This window comes from Notothenia rossii (assembly GCF_949606895.1).
Source record: "Notothenia rossii genome assembly, chromosome: 3".
In the NCBI taxonomy this organism is placed as follows: domain Eukaryota; kingdom Metazoa; phylum Chordata; class Actinopteri; order Perciformes; family Nototheniidae; genus Notothenia; species Notothenia rossii.
Window position 1 is genome coordinate 7,044,152 of NC_136901.1, and position 27,203 is coordinate 7,071,354.

Sequence of the window (27,203 nt, forward strand, 5' to 3'; positions counted from 1 at the left end):
TCTACACATCAGAGCCAAGGCATCCACCATGAGGTGCATTTATGTGGAAGAGGAGCGCTTGGTCAAAGGTCTGAAGGCAGCAGAGTTTATTTTGCAATGGGTTTTTATATTTCTTGATTACCAGGCACAGAGGGTCAAAAAAGGAGGAGAGGGAAAGTGTGACCTGCTGTGGTCGGACTCTTAACTGACCAAAAAAGGCTGTCTTTTGAAAATATTTTTGAAATATAATGTACACTTTTCAGGAGAGTTCAAAAGACAACCATGGGATCTGAATAGTGCAGGGCATAGTACATATGGTTAAAAGACATTTAATTTAAGAGCACACGCATGCAAGTCTGGTAAGGAAATAATTGCAGCTTAAAATCTAAAATCCAACTTTTTTGTTTTTCTAAAGTCCAGAATCAGTGTGGCACTTAGAATAATTTCAGATTCTGCATATGCAAAAAAAATTCCCCATTTCTCTGTTTTTGGTTGAGAAAATATTCAAACCTAATTGAAGTTGTAAGCTTCCCATATGTGCCCTAGATTTGAAAACATTTTTTTATATTGTTTTTTGCTCAGTTAATAGCCTCGTTAAGATGATGGATGTAAACACCACCTGTTGTTCGTTTTAACATCCCCATTCACGCGTTGCCTAAGCCTAACTCTTTAATGAAAATGTGAATCCCCAGTCATCTGCTTTTCATAGTCAAGTAATCTGCCCCTGAAGCCTGTCCCTATTTCTTGTTGTTTGGAATTAACCACTCTCTGATGGTGTGCTGGCAGGCCTAGTTTTTTTTCATTCCAATTACGTACAGTGGAGGGATGTCTGTAGGGGATCAGGTCAAGTTCTGTAGGTTCCTTGCCCTTAAGGGCTTGTTATGGATCTCAAACTCATCTCTGTGAGCTGTCTTAACTCCTGCGGTCAACACAGTCTCGACCTTTCCTTCACCTTCTTTTATGGGACGTCGTGGGTGGTGGTGGTGGTGGTGGTGGGGAGGGAGTTTGTTATTCCTATTTATTTTTTCACCAGGCCCGCATTTCTGTTGACAGTTAATTTAAGCGGATCAAGGTGTCCAGTTGCCTTGTCTAAAGCAAGGGCTTAGTATGACAAATAGCGGGGCAGTACACTCCAAAGTCTATCTCTTCAGCCGCACTGCCCACTCTCTGTCTGCCTAGATGAACCTTTCCGGCTCTGGTGACACACTTTCCGTTATTTCCATAGTTGTCCTCAGAGCACTCTGAGTCCAGGATTCACAGGATCCTGACAAACACACCCATTTCAATTTAGAGTGCGACCAAAGACTGAATAAAGAAAGAAAAACCCAGAGAGAAGTAAGATAACCACTACTATGTCAAGAGAAGTTCAGAAGTTCAATTAAGACAGCTTCACAGTATGTCCTCTCCTCTTATCTAAGTGGATGTGACCTGATCTTTCGGAAAATGTCATTTAAGTGTCAGGTACAGGCTAGAACTTGGAAACATTCATACAATAGGTTTTGTGTTTTGCTATTTTGTGCCACTCTATATATACCTTCTCCATACGCCTCCTGTTTGGCCTTCATTTCTTTTGTAAGTCTATTCACTGAGAAAGAACACATTTAAAATACCAACTGTGTGAGTAGTTCATGTGGTTGTGCACACGTTTGCCATTCACTTGCACTTAGATGTTGCTATGTTAATGAAAGGAACACCAACAAAATTGGCATATGCAAATGTACTCTGAGTTACCTTCGATGAATGTTGATACATAAACCTATAAGACGCCCTCACTTTCTTTTACACATCCTTAAACCCGCCAAACATCCACAGAATCATCCCCCTAATCAGCAGCTCTCAGATTTGGCCTTGGACTTGATGGGAAACAAAAGTCCTGGCTCGCTCCGTGGCCTTCTCATTTCCAGAGTGTTTTAACCGTGGTGCTGGCATAATCAGTTTGCAGTCCACTCCAGCCAGGGGTAATTAGGAGGATGTAATGGGGGCTGTGTTGTGCAGCTCTGAAGGCTCCATGCTGAGCTTGGAGAGGACTAACAACTGAATCAGCATCCCGCCGCCGGTATATAATGCCGTATTATGTCTTAAGAATGGAACGCTCTGGGACAATCAGAAATGATTGTTTGGTGTTGAAAGAAACATGAGGTTTGGGAAAGCCTCACACAGCATCATTCGATAGGGATTATTTTCTCAGCAGTGGAAGAATAGATATTTTGAGGTAGTTATCAATGCCTGTTGTTGAGAAGTTATATCTCCTGCATAAAGCTTTATTGGAATTAAAAACAATTATTCATCATTTCCAAATTCAAACATTATTATAAATCCCAAAAAGTAACAAAGTAAATTATACTTGGCCCTCTGATATGGCAACACTATCCTGGTCCTTAAAAAAAATGTGGTTCAAAGTGAAGACATGGTTAAATAATGATGTATTTCTTGACAAAAATATATCGTTAACTAATGTCAAAGACTTTAATCTAAACATTGTTTGTCAGATATCAACAAAACACACTCACACAGGTCAGACACATTGGCAGTAGCAGATGACACACAATGAAATGACAAGATGACTAAAGTTGCCTTCGGCTATATTTAATGTATTTTTATTTCCAATCAGTATTCAGGCAGTATGCTGTGTAGAAGAAGACTTGTCAACTCTCAAAGTAGACCGCATGCTAAAGACCCGATTGGTATTTGTGATGAATATAAAAGCAGATTTTGACAGTCTTTTAAGGGTATCAAAAGCATAACTTGAATTTCATTGTCTTCAAATGGAAGTCTTATTAGTGAAATAACTGTCAATCATTTTGAAACGCAGGAAGTTGGCCACAACTGTCCTAAAGGGGGCGTTATAGTTGCAGACAGATTTCATCTTATTCAACTGGAAATCTTTAATATTGTGAACAGTTAACTGGACTCCTTATATACATTGTTCAGCATATCTAAAGTGAAATACAAAAGCACTTGTCCCCATATTCACCTGCTTTGTTATTTGCATGCCATTTTGTACTGCTAATATGGGAAGTTGCCAAGCCCAGCATTTACATTGAGCTGCAGATGTAGCATCTGCTCCTTGTGTTTGTGACTCCCTGTGTGTGTGGGTGGGTGTTTGTATTTCCCTTTCTTTGTAAAAAGCCTGAATGTGCTGCTTTAAATTAACCAATCAGCTGTCTAATCCTTCACTGAAATGGTTGCACTTCAAAGACTCTGGCTTCCAGGGAGCACACTGCATAGCGCGCTGTCAGTGAGTTGCTGTGCACCGCGAGAGCTGCTTTCAGAACTTCTAAACCACCTTCAAAACACGGTGAAACAGCAGATGCCTCATGCTGACCTCTGAATATCTGGGGACCCTCACATCATATTTGTGCAGAAGGTCTTTTACCTCACATCCTCCTTTCTAATTCCCCAGGTTACCTTGCCTACTTTCCTCTGTGCTCCATTTGCCCCGATACATATTCAGCAGTTTCTCCTGTCCCCTCAGAAATGACTACTTCCCCATTCACCTCTCTGCCTCAGACTCACAGGTCTGCATCTCCGCCTGAATAGTTGACAGATCAACTTGGATGTCTGCCTTCTCGCTATGATACTGGCAGCAAAGTGTCATATGAGGACCTCACCGCAAACACAACACTTTACTGGAGAATCAAACATTGGTCAAACATAAACATTCATGCGCAAGGGACAAATAAGTGTTTGTGTGCAGAGTATTTTCTTCAGCTACGGTAATTCTACAGCTACAGGTGGTCTTTAAAGCCCCCATATTTGCCCCATTGTGTAAAACCTGGACATTGTCCCACTAAGCATTGGCTTTTCTCCCTGTCTACTTGAAAATAATGAAAGTCAGAGATATTTGTTTTAGGAAAACAGCAGCTCCCCCATTCTGCTTGCAATAGCTAGAAACGAATCTACTTAAGAAACACTCCACATTCCAAGTATTTCTTCCAAGACAAAACTAATTGAAGACCACTGCAGCGGCTCTCCATTTCCTTTAATTATTCTGCCGTTTTTCTTATTTTCCATTTGGCCCTCAAGCGTGCTTGGGAGAACTGCCACATTTGTCTTTGTTTTTTGAAGGTGCAATTGTATCACCTTTCTACAGCCCAACTGTAACATATTGTAAGTGAGATTCACCTGGGATGTGCTCCGGAGCTAAACCCCCAGGCCAAAGAATCCACTGTGTGAACTGCTGGGTTACTAAAGAGACGGTGGAGGGGAAAGATAAACACAATATAGGACAAAAATGAAAAAAACATCCATCTATTGTTATAGGGAATGTGGAGGCGTTGGCTAACAAGATGGATGAGCTCCCTGCATTGACTGAGACATGGGCTAGTGGGACCCTAATGTTCACTGAGATATCTTGAGCTCTGGACTCCAGTGGGAGCTTTCCATGCGAGCAGACTGATGGCATGAGGCAGGGCATGCTATATATTTCCATCTGTCTTACCGGTTCAACTGTATTACTGACTTTTATCTGCTATTCCTGCTAGCAACCCAAAACATCACAATTTAAAGTGGACCTATCCTGCTATATTTGAATAATATAGTGTAGGACCATACCTATATAAAGGCATATTTATACTTTTTATTTTTCAAAATACCAAACAGATCATGCATTTTAGCCATTCCTCATTTCGCTCAATTGAACACTGTCTTTGCATGGGCTGATTCTGTGAGAGCAGCACCATCTACAGGCCTGGCATATGTACTACAGCGTCTCCAGCGCTTTCCAACGGCAATGTCCGTGGCTGCCTCCTCCTGATTGGTGGAGTTGGCCCAATAGCCGTAGCGCCACTTCTGTGACGTCATAGAAGTGTTCAAATCTGGATCAGTCTGTATCAGATCTGTTGCAGCCCCTTTTTAAGAGATTTGGGTATGGAGGAAAATAGAGAGGGTTGTGTTTTCTGACACTTGGTGAGTTCCCTGGAACACCGGGGACACATATTCATGTAGAAAAGACGTACAAAAGTGCATTTTGCATGATAGGTCCCCTTTAACTAGAATACCTTTTTATTTCTAATATCGGCTCTCAAATCCATCCATTAGCTGTTTTCATTATGTACACTGCACGTCATTGGACTAGCTATATGTCGATTTTACGGGTAAATAATGCTCAACAGATTCCCCTCTCTACAGATAACCTTTCCCATCTGTTTCCATGCATGTGCCAACTGTCAAGCAGCTGCACATTAACCTCAAAAGACTGTGTGGTATTCTACAGAGGCTTTTTAGAGCAGGACTGGCTCTACCTTGGCATCACATTTTAGAAGTGATTCAACCCGAGAATTGTGACGAATATAGCTCCCAATTTGCTTCCATAGATATTAACAAAATAAAAGCGCAATCTTCAAAGCCAGTGATAAGTTGCCAGTTTCTTCATCCTGGAACTCACCGATAGGAATGGGGCTCCAACGAAACCCGGCCAAAACCCAACTCTTGCTCTCTGCTTTGATAGAATACGTTTCACTTAAGTCCTATATCTAGAGGCATAGAGTATCTCGCTTTGATTATTTCCATTGGTTTCAACATTTATCAAACCACTGCTGCTCCAGCTTTAAAGTCAGACCTAGAAACCTTTGCAATTCAAAACTCATAGACAAATCGGAATGGTGAAGAGACAAATCCATATAGCATAGCCTCTTTTTGGATGTATCAAAAGCTAAATGTATCACACGTTTAATGAAAAGGGATTAGAGTTTCATGAGCGTTCATCTTAATCATGTCAGTCACTACAAATAAAACTGCTTGTGATATGCATTCTTCATCCTGTACCCATCCCTGACCCCTGTTAGACAAACAGCAGTTTGACTAGAGAGCCAACAGATCAGTGGAGGAGCATTTTCAACATAGGCCTTTAGTTTATCCTACAGCGGCTTGAGAGCCTGTTAACCAATGCCAGGACTTCGGCTCTCTGTTTAATACCATGATCCAAGAGCTGCTACAAAGCAAGCCCTCCTGGCTAACTGTGCCCCTTCCCATCTGTTGCTGGATCACCAGACTCCCAACTGCTGAGACACAACAAGTGGAGCTTGACAAGGAAACGTTGAACACATCCTAAGCAGGGGTTGCTTGTTATTTTCAAATTGTACAGCTTAAGATAACTCTATGTATGATTTACTGACAGCACAAGAGTTCCGACGAGGTGGAACAGTCACAACTAAATGCTGTAAATACTGTCAAGATGATGGAGGATGCGAAGTAGAAGCAAATTCACCTTTGCTTACATTCTGTAGTTTTACAATAGACACTGTAAACAGCTTGTTCAAGACTTAAAATGGAGTTCCATTTCATAGTCACTTTTTTCCATCTTAAACGTCCAACAAGTGACCGGTCAGATTCCCATTAACACATGGAAGAACCGCGCCGCATCACATCGCCAGTCAGTCCTGAGTAGACAAGCAGAATTAGGAAGCTCATGACCGTGTCTCCAAGTGGGAAGTGCTTACGGACAATTATCTGCCCTCCGTGACAAATGAAATCTCCATCGGTGAGTCCTGTGGTCTGGGGACTCACTTCTGTTCAGGAATAACATATAGAACCACAAGGAGTTATTAATTGGTTTGCATCTAACTGTGGCTAAGCGATACAAAATAATTTAATTTCAGCAAATATGGAAAATCTATGGAGTCTCATTAAGTACAGATGGCAACGAAAAACAAATTAAAACCCCAGCTTCTAAACTGCTATTTACACAAAGACTACATCTTTTTTTTTTCAAACCAAGGATTAATCTTCCTCGCCACCAGGACATCAAAACATTCACTAATTCCTAAAAGAACAATGTAGGAATGTGTCTCTCAGTTGTGCTCATGAGATAAAGCAATCACCAAATCTGGGGATTTAGCTGTAAGCCAGAATTGATCATCTCTCAGATCTTATACATGCTGTTGCTTTCGTAAAGCTTGGTGTTGCAAAAAAAAAAAAAGTGTTAATGCAGCTTCGAACCCAATGCATTGTGGGGCCTTCTGTGGCTGTCATTTAAACCCATTGCCAGTGTTTCATCATGTTTAAATGAACTGAAATGAACATCTTCAATCATGCGGCGAGGGAACTGCACGACCTTGAGGCCCGTGACACCCATTTAAAAAGATATATAATAAATCAAGAATATCTTTTCAGAGAAATTTTGCAAGAACTCTTTTTTTTTTTGTATCCTTTCATTCATGATTGTGAAATACACCTTGTTTCCCAGTGTAGTAAAACGTTCTGCCCTTATGCAGTCACAGTATTTCTGTGTGTTAGTAATAAATAGCTTTTCCTTTAGTCAATACCAAAAGCTAAACTAGAAAATAAAATGTGGAAGCCGAGGGGAAATCTTAATGCTTCGTTTACTTATTTTTCTATCCATTTGTGTTTAGCACGCCACATTCAGATTCTGACAGCTTTAACATATTTTCATTCCTCACACAATCCACCTCCACATTGCCAATATACTCTTCAGTGAGTAATGACATGCAATGGCTCAGCATTCATTTGGCTCTTGGGTATCTTCCTCGGTTCACCCTGAGCCCTGGAAGAGACAAGCAACAGTGCAAGCCATTAGCATGAGAATGATTAATGTGGCCAGATGAACCCTGCACTGTAAATCATTCTTAAAAGTTGATGCACAGGACGCTGTGTAATTACATGATCACAAATGACCCTGACAAAATAGTCATGGGAGTGTACTGGAGATGGTATTTAATGTTGATTTATGATATTGTGTTAAGTGTGCTCATCTCACTGCTGAAGGATATGAGGACATTTTGGGAGGCTTGTGCGGTCGAGAGCGGAAATAGTAATGGGAAAAATAAAAATATTTTTCAATTAGATAAAGAACATAATCTACGTGTGGACTTTTGTTGAATGAAGCTGTTTTATTTAATATGAAAACTACATTATATAAAGATATTGCTCTTGCTAATTGAGGCCTTCTGTTTTTAAGTACATCATATGTTTTAATCTAATTTATGGCCATACATTACACACAATTTATCAAATAGCACCAACTGTTCTTAGATGTAAGCCTAGGGGCCAATGGCTTCCATATGTCTGATTCTCAGTACTACAGGGGCTGTTTGTGTTGGGTTTACACAGAGACCAAGTCATGCAATGTTTAATCTGTATGCAGGAGGTGTTTCAAATTATGGGCTGTATCCTCCAAACAGGAAACGCCCTCTCCTTTGTAAATCCTCAAGGCCAGGCTGACCCTATGTCTCCTTTGAAAATGACACTGTCTGGCCTGACAGAGTAAAACTAATGATGCATTCCAGACGCCTTCATCAAGCCATAATGTCAAATATGTAAAAGTTTATGAGGAATAGTGTAACGCTGTCAAGCTAGGGTGTGATATGTGATGTGAGTTTGCATTAGGAATTGTACAGAATGATCCTGTGCACATAATGGAAAAGTTAAATATATCCTTACCTTGAATTCTTTTCAATGCCTTTTGATTAACAACATGTCCACATTGCTACAAGCACAAGTTTATCACTCCCATTATTTACACCGCACACTGGGGTTTTCATTGGTCTGATTTAATCGATATATAAAACCAATGATCAATGACCACCTGAGTGCAAATACCTGGTAAATGGAATGAGTCCATTTGATATTTCCCAACTTTACGAGTTGAGGGGAATTGCCTGACAGCTTCATTAATTAACTGGCCCGTGCCCCAAAGGATTATGGGATTCTGAAAGCTACAAAAGGGATCACTGCAGTCCAAACTTGGAATGCATGTCTTGGGACAGTCTTCTTGGCATGGTATGTGTAGTATTTGGTCCAGCAATGCAGAAGAGCAACTCTGTATTTTACTATTTATTGTTACATCTGCTTCATAAATGGACACTAATTCCTAAATGTATGCAAAGTCACATGAGGTTACACCGCATTGTGAGCTTTTACTCACCTACAGTAACATACAGAAAGAGATCAAGGCTTGTTGAGTGACTTACAGATTAGCAGACAGACGTAGTGACAGAAAAACCTCAAAGAAATGGTGACAGAAAAATCAAAGCAACTTGAGTGACAGGCTGTGAAAGGTATTTAACAGAACTGATAGGAAACAGGTTCTCCGGGTGTGTGGATGCGTGGAGGCTCTGATAACCAGCTGGTCAACTTAATCGGTGCCTCTTATATCTGTAGGGGAATAAAGGAAGTTCTCTGCCTATTCTCATTCAACTGTAGATTGTGCTGAATCTTTTGGCAGAATGACAGAGGGGAGAAAATCAGAAGCTGACGGAATAACTGCCATTGTCATATGACAAGCTTGCCTGGGTTCCTTCACTCTGTTTTGAAGATGCAACAGAGCAACTGACTCAACAACAGTATCAAAGACAGACATTTCTGACAGCGACATGAATTCGCTGCAAGCTTTTATCACAAAATTACTTCAGTGTGAGCTGATATTTAGTACTCTGTTGAGCCTGGCCTTTGCAGTGCACTTAATCTGAGGGATGCTTTACTTTACTTGTACAGGTGTAAAAGCAAGTGGAAGTAATGGCGGCTCAATTTGGCGGCACAGATTTATGATGCACAGTTAAATATGCAAATTAAGTCAGTAGTAAAATGAGAGCAACCAACTCCCATGCACTCTTGATAACAAAATTACCTATTAAAATACCATAAATAACCAATTCCCCTCCAGGACAAGGTCAGTATTTGAATTTGACCCATAACAGCAGATCTATACAGGTGTTGAAGTATCCAAACAAATCATCTGTTAATTCATGTGAGGTGTAAAACACATCATTAATCTTTATTTTGCTTGTTTTTAGCATTAAAATGGGTTCGGTGACGAGTGAACTTATGTATTATTCAAGTGCATCAGCAGCTCTGTAAAACAACACATGATGTGACTTTCCAGGAAACAAGAAGGTTATCTGCAAAGTTAAGGTTACTAAAGCTTTCTTCCAAATCTTTCCGACAGATAACTTCACTCAGTTAAACTGCATAATTTTGACCCCTATATGTGAAATATTCAAAATACAAATATAGGCATCACAGAAGCTCTCCTTCAGTTTTTGCTTCAACAAGTCTGGGGGTAAACCAGAGGACATCAAAGTGTCTTTATAGTTCCACTTCTTTCAAAAGCACAACATGCCCACGGCGTCTCCACATCACACACTTATGCGATGAGATTTCTGTCAACAAACATGTTGTGTAACCTACAGAGTTACTTTTCCCAGTTCTGGTTTTGCACTAAATCCACTTCGGTGACGTAACTTGCCCTGTGACCTGTCACCTTTAGTTGTTTTTCAGTTTTACAGTATATTACTTTTGGAAAAAATATAGCACGTTACTAATAACATTACCCAACACATTTCCACACAAGATTAAGTGTTTATTTCTCTTGCATGACAGTGCATATTTTATTTTATTATTCCAAATACTTTGTAACACTATACTGCACGTCGTATTTTAGTACATCCAGATTTCACTTAAACCATTTTCTATATCTTAACGTTTATTAGTTTAAATTGTTTTTATAAAAATCTTTGTTCTTTTTTTCTTACTTTTTATTTTATTTAACTGTATTTATGTACACCAAAACAAATTCCTCATACATTTAAATGTCTGGGGTTGCAACAGCTGATACATAATCTCTCCCTGTTGTCAGTGTGCAGTATTGCAGGTGTGGATTTAAAGTCAAACTTTTATTTTGTAGGCCCGATTTTTTATTTGACTCGAAATGCCGGAGACCATAAACTTCTGCCACGTAGTGATCATCTTCTTAATAAAAAATCTTTGCTGATGTTTTTTCAAGTCTTCTGGCCAATCAGAATCAAGATAACGGCATGGTGTTGTTGCCGGAAGTCCTGACGGAGAATAACTTTCCGGTAGAACTCTTTATACATCCATGGGTACAACTTCAGATAAAAATGAACACGTAATGAAATACGTCCCCCGGTTTGATGATTGACAGGTCACAGAACAATGGGGGCTATCTACCCTTACCCACAATTTAAAGTAATTCAGAGAGACTCTTTCCTCTTCTCTCTGTGAGGATCAGCAAGTCCAGCTGTCAGAACGAAGTAAAAAACAAAAAATGGCATTATCACAGTGTACCAGAATGCATAGTTTATATGTTAGTATTTCAAGACAATCCCCCCAGACCCCCCTGCTGGGGTTGGGTTTTCAGAATCTCACGTTTTTCAAGTGTGGTGAATTTGCAGGATTGGCTCCAAGTCTGCCTTTTTATGTTACAGTTCAACTTTGATTCTAGAAACTTGATGACCATCATCAGATTAAACTTTAAAACATACTTTTGTTCTGTGAAGGGATATAAGGGATATGTGCACTGCACTTCACTTTAATAAAAAATGTATGCTGAGAAGCATATTACTGCACGATTTTTTGTTGAATCGATTTGAGCAGTTCAACATTTTGGGTCGTGATTTATTGACAAAGGAAACAAGTGGGTCCCGAAGCTTGACCAGTTGAGAACCACTGCCCTAGATCCACTGCTGGGGAGCTGCCTGGAGAAGCTAAATGGAACCCAGCCATCGTTAGCGACACCTGTCCTCTGTGTCTGCTGTGAAAAAAAAGTCTGGTGCAGTCATACTACAGAAGAAAAAGACGAGAGGAAGAAGGTGTCACTCTCATGATGTATCAGACAACGTTGAATGAAGGACTCTGGGGGACAAAAAGAACTGTGAAAGTTAACATGAAAGTAAAAAAAGTCAGGACGTCTACCATGTTTTCCTGCGTTTCAGATAAAGCAAATAGCAATGGAAGGAGGAGTGCTGTCAACAAACGAGATTGCTACGCAGTAACATGCGCAGTGGGACACTTCTTGACATGGATACCTCTTCCACATGAAGGAGAAAGAAGAACAAGAGGCTGTGGCTCAAGGGGTAAATGTGTGTCTATCAATTGGAGGCTTGGTTGTTCAATCCTGCAGTCTACATGCTGACGTGTCCCTGGGTCAAGATACTGAAAGATTTCTTCTGTAGGAATGGAAAAATGTGTGTGGTCTCTGTCGAAATAGCTGAAGAGAAGATGTCAACAAACAAGATGGCTGCCGGAGGGACAGTATTGGACATGGAAGAAGATGTCAAAAGTAAGTCCTTCTTTCTGTGTGTGATTCTGTCCGTCCCCTCGCTGCTTTCTTTTCCCCTCTTCTGCAGTGTGGATTTAATTGCTTGCTGTGTTACTACTGATGTCATGGAGATGCCGTAGTGTATTGTGTTTGCCTTAATTGACACTGAAGCTGCTGTGTTGTTGCTGCTGTCAACACGGAAGAGAGTCTGCTGAGGCTTGCTTTGGCTGTATAGTCAGCTGTTGCCTATGTGATTGTTTGTAGCCTTTGCAGAAGGCCTGCTGACTGCTCAGGGAATATTTTATGCGCTGAGCTGTTGCTGAATGAGTCCAAACTTACTAGACACTGTAGGCTTTTAAATACATTGATGTGAACATACACTTTTTGTGTGCATTGTTGACTATTGCATTGGTCTCCACTCTTTTCTGTCCCACCAAGCCAGTCTCACGGCATTTCGTGTTATAGTCACGACATTTAATCTATTGATTCGTGTTCACCAACACGATTTCCCCCTTTTTTTCGTGTCACACAGAACGATTTTAAAAGCAATGTATTTATATTGGTAGTATGTTTCTTGCCTGTAGCACGTCTTTTCGTCCAGTCGGGTCCTGGGAGACCGGAAGCTGTGTGGTTCATAAAAAAAATGTCTTACTCAATATCAAGCCAGGATTATTGTTTTTATTTTAAATTGTATAATGTCAGACCTTTTTTGTGGTCCGCAAGGAAAATAAATGGGGCTCAGAGCCTCAGAATACTGAAATCTGTATTTTTAACACCATATCCCAACGTGCATTGCGGCTAAAACATCCAATCACAGAGCTTCAACCTTAGCTGAGGATCTTGGGTGATCAGCTCAGTGGCTGTGTATCACAATGATGTTAGAAATGTCCCTTATAGGCCTACGTCTGTTTCCGGTGACTCTATTTTGAAATTCAGTTCCTGACGGACGGCCAAAAAGCCCAAGATTATAGAATTAAACAAATACATAAAAACAAGGATAATTGTGTGTTATTTAGAAAAGAATAACAAATTAAAAATAAATGTCAGTATGCTGAGGCTCTGAGCCCCATTTATTTTCCTCGCGGACGGCAAAACAATTCAGACATTATACAATTTAAAATAAAAACAACAATCGTGGCTCGTAGTTTTTTAAACCGCAGCAACTGAAGCCTTTCTCTGTTGACATTGAGCATGACTTGCATTACACTGTTCACCTCAAATAACAGTTATTTCTTGACCCCCGTCACATTTTGACTCTTGCTGAGGGGTATGAGCCAATAACTGGCCAACCTTGGGGGTGTCTATTCAATTGAAGCTGCTGGGAATGTTGCATTTAGCTGTGTGAGTCATCATGAGTCCTTTGATACGTCCTTGAATGACCTGGGCACACGGGCTCATTCGGTGAATAGAAGGTTAGATTTGCTTTTGTTTTTAAGAAGCCTAATGAGTCTATTTCAAGTCCCCCAGATGAATGTCTTCTTACTGTTATGTTCTAACTGTGCTGTACATCTTGGTTACCATCAAGCCGGTTCTCTGCTTGTAAATTATCATTATAAACAGAATATTCAACATTTGCAACTAAAGCTCATTGTTGTGGAGGCAAAAGCGATGAAAATATGATGGAAGGAATCTGAATGCGTTAATTTTGGATCAGACAAGCTTATTTCCATAATTAGCCAATTGTGTTTGGAGAGGGACTCATTTAAATCTGCTCACTGTTTAAATATGCATGTCTTGAGTCATTTAAAGCAAAGGAATTATCTCTAATACAGTATGAATGCAAGCTGAACATTCATGTGTGATTTAGCTAAAGCCTGAATAATACCTGTGATACAGTCTGTGGGATTTAGTGCACACTTACACCTGTGCTGTCTCCAATGTGCCTTTCATTCTCAATGTACTCATTCACATGACTTTAAAGGACAATATTAAGGTTTACATCCAAATATATTGCACATTTTGAGACGATGGGCTTGAGAAAATTTGAATGTTTGCTCGTTACGATCAGGCCCGTACCCAGGATTTTCGTAAATACCGAGGTCCAGCCCCCCCCCCCCCCCCCCACATTTTGTTGGTGCACACAAAAGCATTTGACTCTGGGCTCAGCAGGTGAGAAACTAAAGAGGGCCTTCCACATGTGGCAGACCAGGTGTTGGTGCTGCCGGATTTGGCACCCCTACTATAACTTTGTCCTCGATAGTCATACTGTTACCAAAATCACACTGGTGTTTGCTGTTCACCTGCAGTTTGTGCACACAAAAGCATTTCACTCTGAGCTCAGCGTATACAGTACATATATTTCTTTGTAATCATTCTTTGCCTTTCAAAAGCATTACATCATTATTTACACAACACGAAATTAACTTAAAGGTGGGGTAGGTAAGTTTGAGAAACCGGCTCGAGATACACTTTTTGTTATATTCCATGGAATAATAATAATAATAATAATAATAATGCATTTTATTTATATAGCGCTTTTCACGACCCAAAGACGCTTTACAATATGAGGGAGGGTAGACAAACAAGGACAGGCAAACAAGTAAGTATAGTAAAATAAATAAAAAGGCAGTCAAGAGGAAATTGATTGAGAGGAGGGGGGCTTATGGGTAGGCAGAGTTGAAAAGATGTGTTTTGCTGTGAATGCTCTTAACATCCCGATAGCAATGAATATCTTAAGAACATTTCCATTAAAAAATATCATCTGTGGAAGCCGTGGCGCTGTAAAAAGCACGACCAATCATCTGAGCCGGCCCGGATAAAATAACTGGATGGCCTACCTGCCTGTCAGCCTTCCGTCTTTGCACAAACTTATCTCGTGCCCTCATTGGTCATGTGCGCGTTCGTGTGTGTTGGAGGAGGGGCTCTGTGAGGAAGTGGCAGATTTTTTACGGCTGTGTATTTTCAAATTCTAGCGCACTCGAGCTGGTTTCTTCAAAATTACCTACCCCACCTTTAATGTAAAGTATTTATTTCACCTTATTATACATCCATGGGTACAAATCCGGACTACGGCTGTGTGTTGATACATTGATGTTGTCTTCTTCTGTTTGCTTTAATGTAGGCTACTTACTTGTGCATTGCCCCCACCGCCAGTAAACGGAAGTTCAACAAAGAACCCTCTTAATTATGTGCAGTTATTTCACAAGTTTTAGTATATACACCTCGAAAACATTACCGGGGTCCGGACCTCGGTGATTTCAATGGTGGGTACGGCCATGGTTACAATCCCTTATTTGATCATTTGGTGATGTTTCATTGAGATAAGTAGTACAGTAGATCCTTTATACCATTGTGACGAATAGGCATGCAACATCATGATATATTAACAATGCAGAAAACTGGATGTTTCATGCATTCATGTGACACCAGATCTGTGTGACTGTTTTAATCTGCCTCTATTTTTGTCTCCGCTAAATCTGTACACATTGCACCTTATTTAGTACACCATATTCAACCTTAACTAAGCTTGTCAATCTTTTGGCTGTCTTTCAAGATGTTAAAGATTGTCTATGTTTTTATATATGCAAATTGAAAATGTGAACAGGTGAAAGGAAAGCAACTAGAGTGAATAATAGAAACACAAATATGTCTTTATCAGGACAAACTATTTAACATAGACTATTAGCATGTTTTATCCAGCATAGCAACTCAAACAAATATCAACATAATGCTTTATGAAAAACAACTGAATAGTAGTTGTTAGTTATCAACATAATCAACAGTATACCAGTGTGACTATAATGCCAGTTAGCTCTGAGGGCAATTTCATATTATCATACTTGATATCCTACCTTATCCTTCTGCTTGCTTCAGGAAACAGTTGTTCATAAGAGGATATCATCTCTGTTTTGTATTTGTCATCACCCTACAGTACCTCCAACATATGGTGAACTAATTTAGCAAGATGAGAATTACCTATTAACGCTGCAGGTATCTGTCAGGTTATCTCAAATAAAGGTGATTTACAGAGGGCTGAGCCACAAACAGCTGTCAGGATTGCTTGAATCTTCCTAAGGGTGCATTATGTCATGCATATTTGCAGTGGTTTATTCCGAGTCCTTTTGTTTGGTTTACAAAGCCATTCAATTTAGGTCCTCACCGAACAGCCCCTATACTGCTGACAGCAACATATCACTATAATAAAGTCTGGATGGAACACAGGTATGAAGTAGGGTCTCTGCATCCTACTTTCGGCTAAGTTGTGTCGGTGATAAAAGGGTTCTTGGTGATTTATTAAATGTGCTGATCAAAGAGTGTGTGATCTGCGGTGTGACAGCCTACAATCTTACGTTGCGTTTGATCTTGTGTTGTTGTCGCTGTTGCTTGATGTTTTAAAATATTGAAATTCCCAGGTTTAATGCGAATGAAATGAGCGATATTTATGCTAAAACGGTGTATTGCAGCTGCAAACATGGGGAACCCCGGTAAGGCCATTAGACTTCAGGGGCCTCATTTGTAAACGGTGCGTACGCTACGCCGGTTTCTAAGCAATGTTTGCGATTTATAAAAAACAAACTTGACGGGAAAACGTGCGGTCCTCCACGCAAACTCTGACCCATCCGTACGCGGAACGCACAACAATGGGAGACACGAGAAACTGCGACACCGTTGGCAGAAGGAAGAGTGGAGAGAAATATTTGGAAATAGTACCATAAATAAAATGTTACCTCTCATTTATCATATATGAAGAATTCATTTACAAAAATGTATTAAAGCCAATCTTAAAATGATTTAACAAACGCCTGTTTGAGACTCCTCAGTGCACACAAAAAAATAACTTGGAGAAATAAATAAATACGGATATGTTATTTAAAACCACCTCGAATATGTTGTGTTAATGTTATGACATGTATTCTCATAAATGATGCGGTATGCAGAGGGAAAGAATTACGTCTAAACTGACGCCGTTTTGCTTTTTCTATAGGTTGTATCGATACGAGCATGGTTTTAAATAGCCTACTATCACGTTTAATCATGTTTTATGCCGTTTGCTAAGACTTGATAAGTCACTCATAAAACACAGGAGGTATGGAAACTAAGAACACCATATATTTGGTAGATTTGGCAGCTGATATAACTCAACACATTAGTTGTATTTCCTTTGAGTGGTTGATAGAGTTGCTGCGGGGGGTTGAGACGCACAGGCTGCAGTGGAGACGCTGCGCACACAGCTGATTGACAGCTGGAACACAAACCACCAAATAAAAATAAATAAAAAAATTGACTCCACTCCGCAGGGATCCCCCGATACTTTCTGTTTCTCATCATGGAGGGGGGGGGGGGGTCTCCTGTCCCCGGCACAAACACACTGACACTGCCTGAGGAAGGTTATGTGTATTTTGTAACTTTTTTCGCAAATATGGGCGTTACGTGAAGCTCGCAAAAGCTGCGCCGCATTTGAAGTTGATTGTGATTTATAAAGGGAAACCAGCGTAGGACGTGCGTGCGCAGTGTTTTATAAATCGGAAAATGTTTGTGCGTATTTATTTGCTTTGTCCTACGTAAGCAACCTTCCCATTTGACTCCTCCGCAAGGCTTTATAAATGAGGCCCCAGGTGTTTTTCATAGTGTCACAGACATCCTGAGGCTGGGTCAGTGTTTTATAATCATCCAAATGGCCATTCAGTGTGTACAGTAAGCTCAGGCACAACATAAGCGGTAAATGCTCGAGGGATTAAATGAAATGAACCAAACATTCAAGGTGTCCATGAACCTTTTCAGTTCTTTGTTATTGTGGAATAAGGTCACATGGTTTCTCTTCAGAGCACCACCTTTGAAGAAAGCAACCGCTGGTCTTGTTGGTTAACCATTATGGTTTATGTTACAAGATAAGTTGTTGGTAGGCTACTGAGTTTAGTGTCATTACCTTGGCCCAAGGAGGTCGTGGTTTCTCTATAGTGTGTTTGTTTGTCAGCAGGAACATGAAGAAAGAACTGGATGTACTTATATAAAACGCTGTAGCATTGGAAAAAGGAGGGAAACACTGAATTGTGGAACGCATAGGCCTTGGATAAAGGACTCTAAGCCCTACACTGATATTTGCTTAGGTTATTTTCATCAAGCAACATGTTTAAGCTTAAAGTCCCAGAACTCTGATCCCAGCCTTCAAAGCCATCTCTTTCAACTCCACATGGAATAAAGTTCAAAACTAAAATGTTACTGCCCCTCTTAGCTACACTTTTATATTTTCTTGCCAGTCGACTTTGATAGCAGTCGCAGCTAAAACAGACTTGACAATTTAAACTTTGTATATTTTTGAGTCCATGCCTGCAAAGTCATTTTCTTTTGATGGAATCTGTGTAGGATAGCGCCCAAATCTAATGTCTCACTGCCCCCTTTCCACTTTTGTACAAATATTGTATTGGCAGTGAAGATCAAGGACAGCCCTGGATTTCAAAGCTCTCTTTCTTTTTGGAAATAACATTTCACTTGTACAAAATGTTCTCTATACCGTGTTTATTCTTTCATTTGAAATCCAACTTAGTTTTAATTTCACTATACTCCTCCACAAGCTCGGAAATACTCTTACCATGCAATATATTTTAAATGTTGACTCAAATTAATTGTGTATCACTGTGTGCTTCTAACAAGTACTATTTACATATATGAATGTGCACTTCAAAGCCTCCAGTGATGCACATTATAGTGCAGCATGTCTTTGTTCTTGGACACAGTCTTATAAATCACACTCACAATTGTTATGCAATACCTGATTAGTGCTGAGACTTAATAGATAGGTATATAGACACATACAGACACATAATGGCATTGGATGATATGTATTGTAATTGTGCTTTTGTGCAAGTTGTTGTTGTTGTTGTTATTAACACATGGTGTAGACACAGGTTGCAAAATATACACAATATGATCCATGTGCATGCACCCTGGCATTTAGTAGCTTAAACTACATATTCTGGAAACGGGGGCTAATGGTTGCTCTGGTATCAAAGTGACAAGTCATTTGGTGGGGACCCAGTCATCTACTGTAGAGCAGTGATTCTCAAACTTTTTTCAATAATGTACCCCCTTTGAAAAAAGTACCCCCTGATCAGCGCAAAAACAATTTGTTTGGGAAAAAAAGCCAATATAGTACAGCCTTGCACCATCAATGTCTTATTTTTTAAAACAACAACCTTGTAACTGAGAAACACTTAAATGCTACATTTCAAATGTTTACAATCCATCACTAAATTCATGGCCAACCAATTTTAATATCATGCATTAACACTAAGACGACATTAGTTGCATTGAACTGATCTTTTTAATAAGTTGTACTTACAATTTAGTGAGAAACATGGGCTTTTGCTTCACTGAGGACCTTTGTCATTCTGACAGGGAGGCACCTGCAGTTATTACACTTCGTGTTTTGAAATATGTTTAACTCTAGTCTATTAATATAAAACCCACACTGCTCAAACTTCCTTACTTTTCCTAAAATTGGTATATTTATCTTTTTTTTTTCATTACCATAAAATAAATCACACGGTACCCCCTGCAGTACTCCAACGTACCCCTAGGGGTCCGCGTACCCCCATTTGAGAACCACTGATCTAGAGGGTGCATGGACATGTGGAGAAGACCCAGGAAGCGCCTCCAATCTGGCGCTGTCCAACAGGGCAGATGGAGAGGCCGATCGGCCAGGCAGCCTCTGATGTCGGCGCCATTCACAAACGGCGCGGTGCATCGCGACTTCACGAGCTGATTAGGAAACAAGAGACGGGCAGAGATGAACCGCCTTCACCCGCTGCGTAGCATTAAAGGACGAGTCTGCTTTTCCTCCTCTCAAATGTCAGGGGGATAGTCTACCCGTCTGGTGCATTTTTCGCTACTTGTAGACATGAAAAATGACCACAAAGATCAAAGAACAGAGTGTCAGCCAGTCCACAGGGGGGGCGTCAGGGCAGGGGGAAGCTACGTCTATTATCCAAGACTGTGATCCCAGTTGGGGATCTATATATAGCAGTCAATACTTTTTTGAAGTCTGAAGATGGTTCCAAAGCACAATTTCTCACATGATTTGGTTCCTTGACCTTGAAGTGTAAATGTTGTCATGGCAACATATCATTTGATGTTTATTGTATGGATCCTACATGCCATTTAGCACATTTACAAAACCTTATTTTCCCAGTTTGTTGTGAAAAAACCTGCAGTCATGTTTAAAAGATATTGTGAATAGAGTAGCAGGTAGAATCTAATTGTTTAAGGATACAATGTGTCGCAGATGTCACCTATTTTAGAAATTGTTCTGTATCTAAAATGCTGATACTGCTTCCTAAAACGAATAGATTAATGTCCTTCTAAAAAAACACATTTCTTTATGAAGTTTATGAAACCAGATTAAATACCCCTTTGGGACTATAATTGAGTAAATAGTTATGAGTAAATGCCCCAAAGTATTCCTTTTCATTCGATAACAGTGTGTTTAGGGCAGTTCTTGTACATTTTAAAGACACATTCTAGGTTATTTTAAATTTCCTTTTTAACAATCCATTGGATATGGAGCATTGCAGCATCAGCAGCCAGCGGTGAATTAAATATGTGGGTAACATCCAGCAAGTCTTTAACCGGATGACCTTTATCAGAAGTAATTTTCGACAGGGGATTTTATCATACTCCACATGGACCCCATGCATAATACACCGTTGGTTAACTGGATTCAGCCGGTCGTATTTCCGCTGAGATAAACTGTATCTCTGTGCTTTTTATGTTGCAGTTTGATGAGACTCAGACAGTGAGGGCTGATGTTTTTGTTGATGAGCAACGGGCAGCGTCAGCCCATCAGAACAAACAGCCGCGGTTATCACTTTCCCCCATTTTACATCTTCGGTGATCAACGGTCTGTGCCAATCCAGTTGGGTAATTGGCCGTACATCTCCGTCTGTGAAAAGGTTAATTAGTACGCTATTATGTGGGTGATTGAAAGCAATGATAAATAATGGAATGGCTTTTACTCAAGATTTGTTTTGCTGCAGTATGCTTCATCCAGCTTATTTAGCTTATTTGCGTGTAGTAATGTTGATGTATTTTCCGCCACATCTTCCAAGAACATTTAAACAGCCTGCCTGAAAAGATCTGCATGCCGTAAATCTTATCCAAAACATTAATAATTCCACTGTTTCTACAAGTTTATCCACTCAACAGTGGATTTTAAAGTATATAGAGCACTGTGTTGCTCAGCAATCACATACATCAGGTTCAGGTTCAGGTTCAGGTTCAGGTTTAGGTTCAGGTTCAGGTTCAGGTACAGGTACAGGTTCAGGTTCAGGTTCAGGTTCAGGTTCAGGTTCAGGTACATATCAAATGATATGAATAGCCAAGGAGTACCAAGGGCCAAACAGCTCTACTTAACATTTCCTGGCATGAATGTGTAAGCCTTTACCCATGAAGAATGTATTTTTCCTGATTTGATGGAGTTGCAACAAGTAAGGAAACTGTTAGAAATACTTATATTTTTTCAGATTCTCAAAGTGATTGCATGCAAAAGACTGTTTTCTGAATTACCTCCAGAACACACAAGTGAGCTGCAGATATAGACGTATGCATTACCAGGTTTAGTGTGTTGTAGGTTCAAACACTCCATTAGCATGGTGGCTTTGTGCGGCTCCCAGGAACATTGTGGACTCATTTTCCCATTTAGCCATGACTCATTCACACGTACAGTGCTGTGATATAAGTTAAAGTGCAGGAGCAAGGCTGTGCTGATAGTTAAGTGTAAAGATGTGTCCCACTACACTGTTTCCACTGTCCATGAACTCACTCTGAACCACATACGTGCAGCTAAAGTGCATACCGTCACCCCGTGCACTTTGACATCCATCCATCTTCTCCCGATTATCCGTGGTCGGGTCTCGGAGGTAGCAGTTCCAGTAGAGAGCCTCAAACTTCCTTTTCCCTGGCCACATCAACCAGCTCTGACTGGGGAATCCCAAGGCGCTCCCAGGCCAGAGAAGAGATATAATCCATCCACCTGGTCCTAGGTCTACCCCTTGGTCTCTTCCCAGCTGGACGTGCCTGGAACACCTCCCTAGGGAGGCGCCCAGGTGGCATCCTAACTAGGTTCCCGAACCACCTCAACTGGCTCCTTTCGACGCGAAGGAGGAGCGGTTCAACTCCGAGTCCCTACCGGATGACCGAACTTCTCACCTTATCCCTAAAGGAGACACCAGCCACCCTGCGGAGAAAACCCATCTCGGATGCTTGTATCCGCGATCTCGTTCTTTCGGTCAGGACCCATCCTTCATGACCATAGGTGAGGGTAGGAAGGAAAATGGCCCAGTAGACAGAGAGCTTTGCCTTCTGGCTCAGCTCCCTTTTCGTCACAACGGTGCGGTAAAGCGACTGCAGTACCGCTCCCGCTGCTCCGATTCTCCGACCCATCTCACGCTCCATTGTTCCCTCACTCGAGAACAAGACCCCGAGATACTTGGAAGTCCTTCTCTTGGGGTACACTTTGACATTAACTTGTAATTAACCCTGAAGTTGAATAATGGCAAAGAAAAAAGAAGCCCCCAAGCTATTAATCCTTAAAAAATACAAAACTTTGTGTTATTTAGAAAAAAACCATGAGCAAAAAACCACTAGCTATTTATCGTACTTTGCTTTTATATTTAAATAAAACACTGTTACCCTGACAGATTCTTTCAGGTTTGATTAATCACTGTGACGGGCTGAATGCAATGAACCCATTCTTTCCGTGTTGTTATCCCTGAGACGTGCGTATCCTGCAGAAGCAGCCCTCCAACCCTTTGTTGGTCCCTGCCCACAGTTTAGAAAACCAGGCCCTAAACTATACATAATTGTTTTGAATGTCAATTATGTAGGCAGTTTGTAATCTTTGCCAGAAGGGGACTGCTTAATAACATCAGAGAGGAGGAGGGGGGGGCAGTGAGATATCACTGTCAACAGACGTTTGTCTACCACGTTGAAAATCTATAGCCCCGTTCCCAATCGTGATCACATTATATCCCACACACACAACACGTGGAGACGACGGTGCTACAAATATTTTTCATGCAACTCATACGTTTCCCTGATTAGAATTTCCAGAGCATCCTGAGGGGGAATCATTGGCATGTTTTATTCATATCAAAAAACCCTGAAGCATTTAATATAATTGCGTATGAAAACACACACACACACATACAGGTGCAGTTTTGGATTAGTATGCATGTTTGTGAAGACCAATCTTTAATATTAAACAATTTAACAAATAATTATCACATCATCATCATCATCGCTGTTACACAGAAATACAGCGGGCCCGGACTCTGATGAAGAGGGGCCGCACAGCCCGGCGCTCTGATACTCCACCGCCGCAGGCGCAGCTGTCAGGAGCATTTAAGACTGCACTGACCAGAGGTCATAATGCAAAATATCATGAAAACAGCTTCCTGGTTTACTGTGTGTTGCAGTGCTGACCCTGCCCTCAAGGCCACCCGAAGGGGAGGGGCTAATGGGGCCCTCGATGCTACCAACAGCAGCTCGTTTTGATAGCACGGATAACAAATAGGCAAGGAAAGAAGAACATATATAAATAAATATATCTATAGCCCCACAAGCAGCCCTAGAGAGGCTGTTATGACCATTACAGAACGAACAACACAACTTTTAGATGACTAACTCTTGTATTCAGACCATACTGTATGTATATTGTAAGACTGACTTCTAAGAAGAGAAATGAACTCTTCCTGACCTGCTTGAGTTTAAAGGTGACAGTTGTCCATGGGTTTCATCGCAGACAGGAACAGCTAATTCAGCGTACTTTTTAATCGTGGCAATTTGCCAGAATATAAACAAGCCTAGGCTAAATGTATGTTTTAGCCCACAGATATTCCCGTGGCACTTTGATACTTCCTTGTACATCCTTCCATTGATTTAAGGGAGCTGTAGTTTTATATCTAGATCATGCAAATTGAAGTAAGACAAAATACATTTAGAGTACGACATAGTCAACTCTTAAATACTGATTTCTGAGGGCCACACCATTGAAGATAGAGCCGTCATTTGTTCTGCTTTCACAGTCTGGAAGTAGTTTCTTCTCCTAGTGCTTGTACATGTCCTTGACTACCTTGCTTTTTGACGGTTTGAATTCCTGCCTTCGTGATTGTCTGTCACCATGAGTTAGCACGTCTGACCTTTGTATGTGAAGCCTAATTATTCCTGATACATGTCTAAGGTCTGTTTTGAGGGTCCCAGTTACTGTATACTGTTTAAAGAAATGGAGTAACGACACCAGCATTTCGAGCCATTTACACGTACTCCTGAAATAACTATTTGGCTTTTACAAATGGGATGAGTTTTCTCACATCCCACGTCTAAAACTCTACTTCACTGTTTACTATATTTATTCATTTAGCTCAGCCACAACATTAATCTGTTTATTAACTATAAATAGGGGGCTGTTTACAATCCAAAAAGTCCAATGGCAAACAAACCATTAGTGGAGTGCCATTATTTCAACGCCAAACTGAGGCTCTATGGATGGCAGGGACATGATGAGTTGTTCCATGGGGATATAACACATAAAGAGGAATGGGAAAGAGAATTGTGACGATTAGGAGTGCAGGGTAGGAATTTAGAAAGTGTACAATGATAGAAAGTCCGGGATTTAATCGTCAAAATGTTTTTTTTTTTCTGAAATACACAGTATACATTTACGTTGTTTCTCCCTGCTGTGAAATCATACCGATTCAATTATCAAAAGCCGTCTTTCAACGACACGTACCGTAGCGACACAAGATAAAAGTCTCTAACCACCACATCCTATTCAACCGCATGTCAGGGCCATATATAATTACTGCAAAAGTTATCTCGTCATCGCTTCGCCACGCAAGCCTTCAAAGTCAAAATGCATATATGCTTTTGATCCAATATCTCCGGGCCTTTATCATGTCGCTGCGGGATTATTGGGATCACTGTCTGTCGGAAGCGATCTGAGGCCCCAGATAGAAGCATGACCAGCCAAACTCTGTTTTTCTGCTTGGTTAATCCGACAGCACCTTCTGAGGAGATCCAATTAAATCTCCCCTTCAAAGAATATGTGACTGCTGGAGCATAGATGAGATGAGAGGCATGGGCGGGAGGGAGACATGGGGTAGCGGGAGGGAGGGAGGACGAGAGGGAAAGGGGTCTCTTCTGTTTTAATCATTCCACATCAGTGTCACAGTATTTAAGCAGCCCCTGCACACAGATTAAAAAGCTTGCATGTGTGTACACAGGCGCCGTGTGGAAGGGATGCATGCAGGTTGGACTGATAAACACATCATATATCTGTTGATTAAAGGTGATAAGATGAATCGCGGATTTACCAGCGCTTATAATTACATTGCTAAGCAGGCGGTCATGGTGTCATTGTGTATTTCAGTTGCTGCTGGAACCGACTGATGAATTGAACAACAAGTCTTTCTAGGACAATTATGATTTATCTTAGAGTATGTCAATTGAGTTTAAAGTGCAATTATATTCTGCTATTCCTTCTTGGCAAATTGACTTTGGCTTTTCTATCAGGCGCGAAACAAAATAAATTGTTTTGCTGAATTGAAAAGAAATGTCCCAAACAATCCGCCCATACATTATGTTAAATATTTCAATATAAGACTTGCGACTTCTTTGATTTCTTTCCAGAGGCTCGTGTTTACTCTGTGGTAATACGCTTTTATCAACTCTGTAACTAATTGTTTGGCGGTGGGATCCCGAGGGAGGGAAGCCTGATGGGAAGCCGGGTAAAGAGGATGCCATCCTGCTTGTTAACACAAATGATGATATGCGAAGAAAACAGGGGAACTATGCTATCTCTAGCTTGTTACACTTCTTCGTGGCACCCTCCAGTCTTCTGGTAGCCAGCGGTGCATGCCGGAGTGAGTGGCCGGTAATTATAACCCGCACGACAGGTATTTCTCTGCAAATGAATTTGGGGATAAGCAGGCAACCGTGCATGTTTTCTACTTTAATAAGCAGTGATGGTGCAAGGTTGGCAGTTTCAAATGTGGCCTACTTTTCCAACCTCGCCTCGATGGATGGATGGATGGATGGAAGATGAAGGGGAGATAATAAGTGGGAGCGAGGTGAAGAGGGCTGGATATGAGACTCCACTTGCAGATGCGAGAGATACAGATGGATAATTGCAGTGTATAGAAGGGACCCTGTGTCAAGTTGGACCTGTCAAAGCTGAGACACAAAGCCTCTAAAGCAGCAGAGGTGCTGACTGCCCCATGATGGTGTTTAGACCCTCTCTGTCCTCCCTCATCCACACGTTTGTGTGAAAAAAGCCTCTTAGGGGTTTAAAACCGCTTTAATAGAAAGTCCTCCATTTTTTTTTTGCTGCTGTGTACACTGAACATTTCGCCACGGTTAAAGAGATCCAAATGTAATGGTTTCCCATCGCAGTGTGACAGCTGCTGCGAGCGACACACTGTGACATCCTGCAGAGGGGATAGTCCACAGTGGAAGTGATCCCAAAAAAAAATCTCCACATAACCTCTAATTGTCGGAGTGTGCGATTGTCTCTGCTGGGCGAGCCCTCTACCATTACTCACATGCACACCCACCATGTTTACTGAGGGTAGTTTGCTTATGATAACATTTTGAAATGATCTCTGTTTTTTACTCAAGAGAGCTGTATATTAGATAAGAGCTTGATGAGTACTGGGTTTATTATTTAGATTTTAAAACAGCCATATTTTAATTATAGAGATGTGAAGTTATAGTTCCAATGTATTTATGAATTTAATTCAAATTACAATATTAACATTTTAATTAGTGTCTTAGACCTGGAAAAAAAAACTCTACTAAAGAAACAAACAAATGTAATCAACATATTGAAAAAATAAATAATAAAAAAAATGAAATGATTACCTAATCTTTTTTCATTGGTCAAACAGGGTTGTTCGGATCTATTTATTATACCTAAATGGTTATAGTATAATTTTAAACAGAACCTAAATAACCTTATATTGTATTTTTGTTTAAATAAAACAAGTGTTACAAGTGTTTCTCACTTCTGAAATAATACATGTAAAAACAATGCAAACAATGTACAGCCAAAAATATAAAGAAAAATGTATTTGACAATTTTGAGTCAAATGCTTTGAAAAGTATTGAGTAATGTTATTACTTTATCTTTGAAATGTAAAAATGTCTATTAATTTGCCACGTAATCATTCAATGTTATATAAAACAGTTCAAAATTAGTATATTTTCTACATTTTGG

At 40.5% G+C, this 27,203-nt stretch overlaps 1 protein-coding gene across 4 annotated transcripts in view; it reads left to right on the forward strand.

Moving 5' to 3' along the window:
* The first annotated feature begins 11,569 nt into the window (after positions 1 to 11,569).
* The window catches only part of LOC307034294 (FERM and PDZ domain-containing protein 4-like), a 382,085-nt gene continuing 366,451 nt past the window's right edge, over positions 11,570 to 27,203 (forward strand). Inside the window, exons 1-2 of one of the 4 annotated variants that reach the window (XM_079673057.1) lie at positions 11,575 to 11,816; positions 11,910 to 12,016. In XM_079673057.1, the coding sequence (XP_079529183.1) occupies positions 11,815 to 11,816; positions 11,910 to 12,016 (109 nt within the window). In that variant the 5' untranslated portion in view covers positions 11,575 to 11,814. Of the gene's footprint in view, positions 12,017 to 27,203 lie in introns of all 4 variants that reach the window. The other 3 variants (XM_079673058.1, XM_079673061.1, XM_079673056.1) reach the window with 3 other exon arrangements.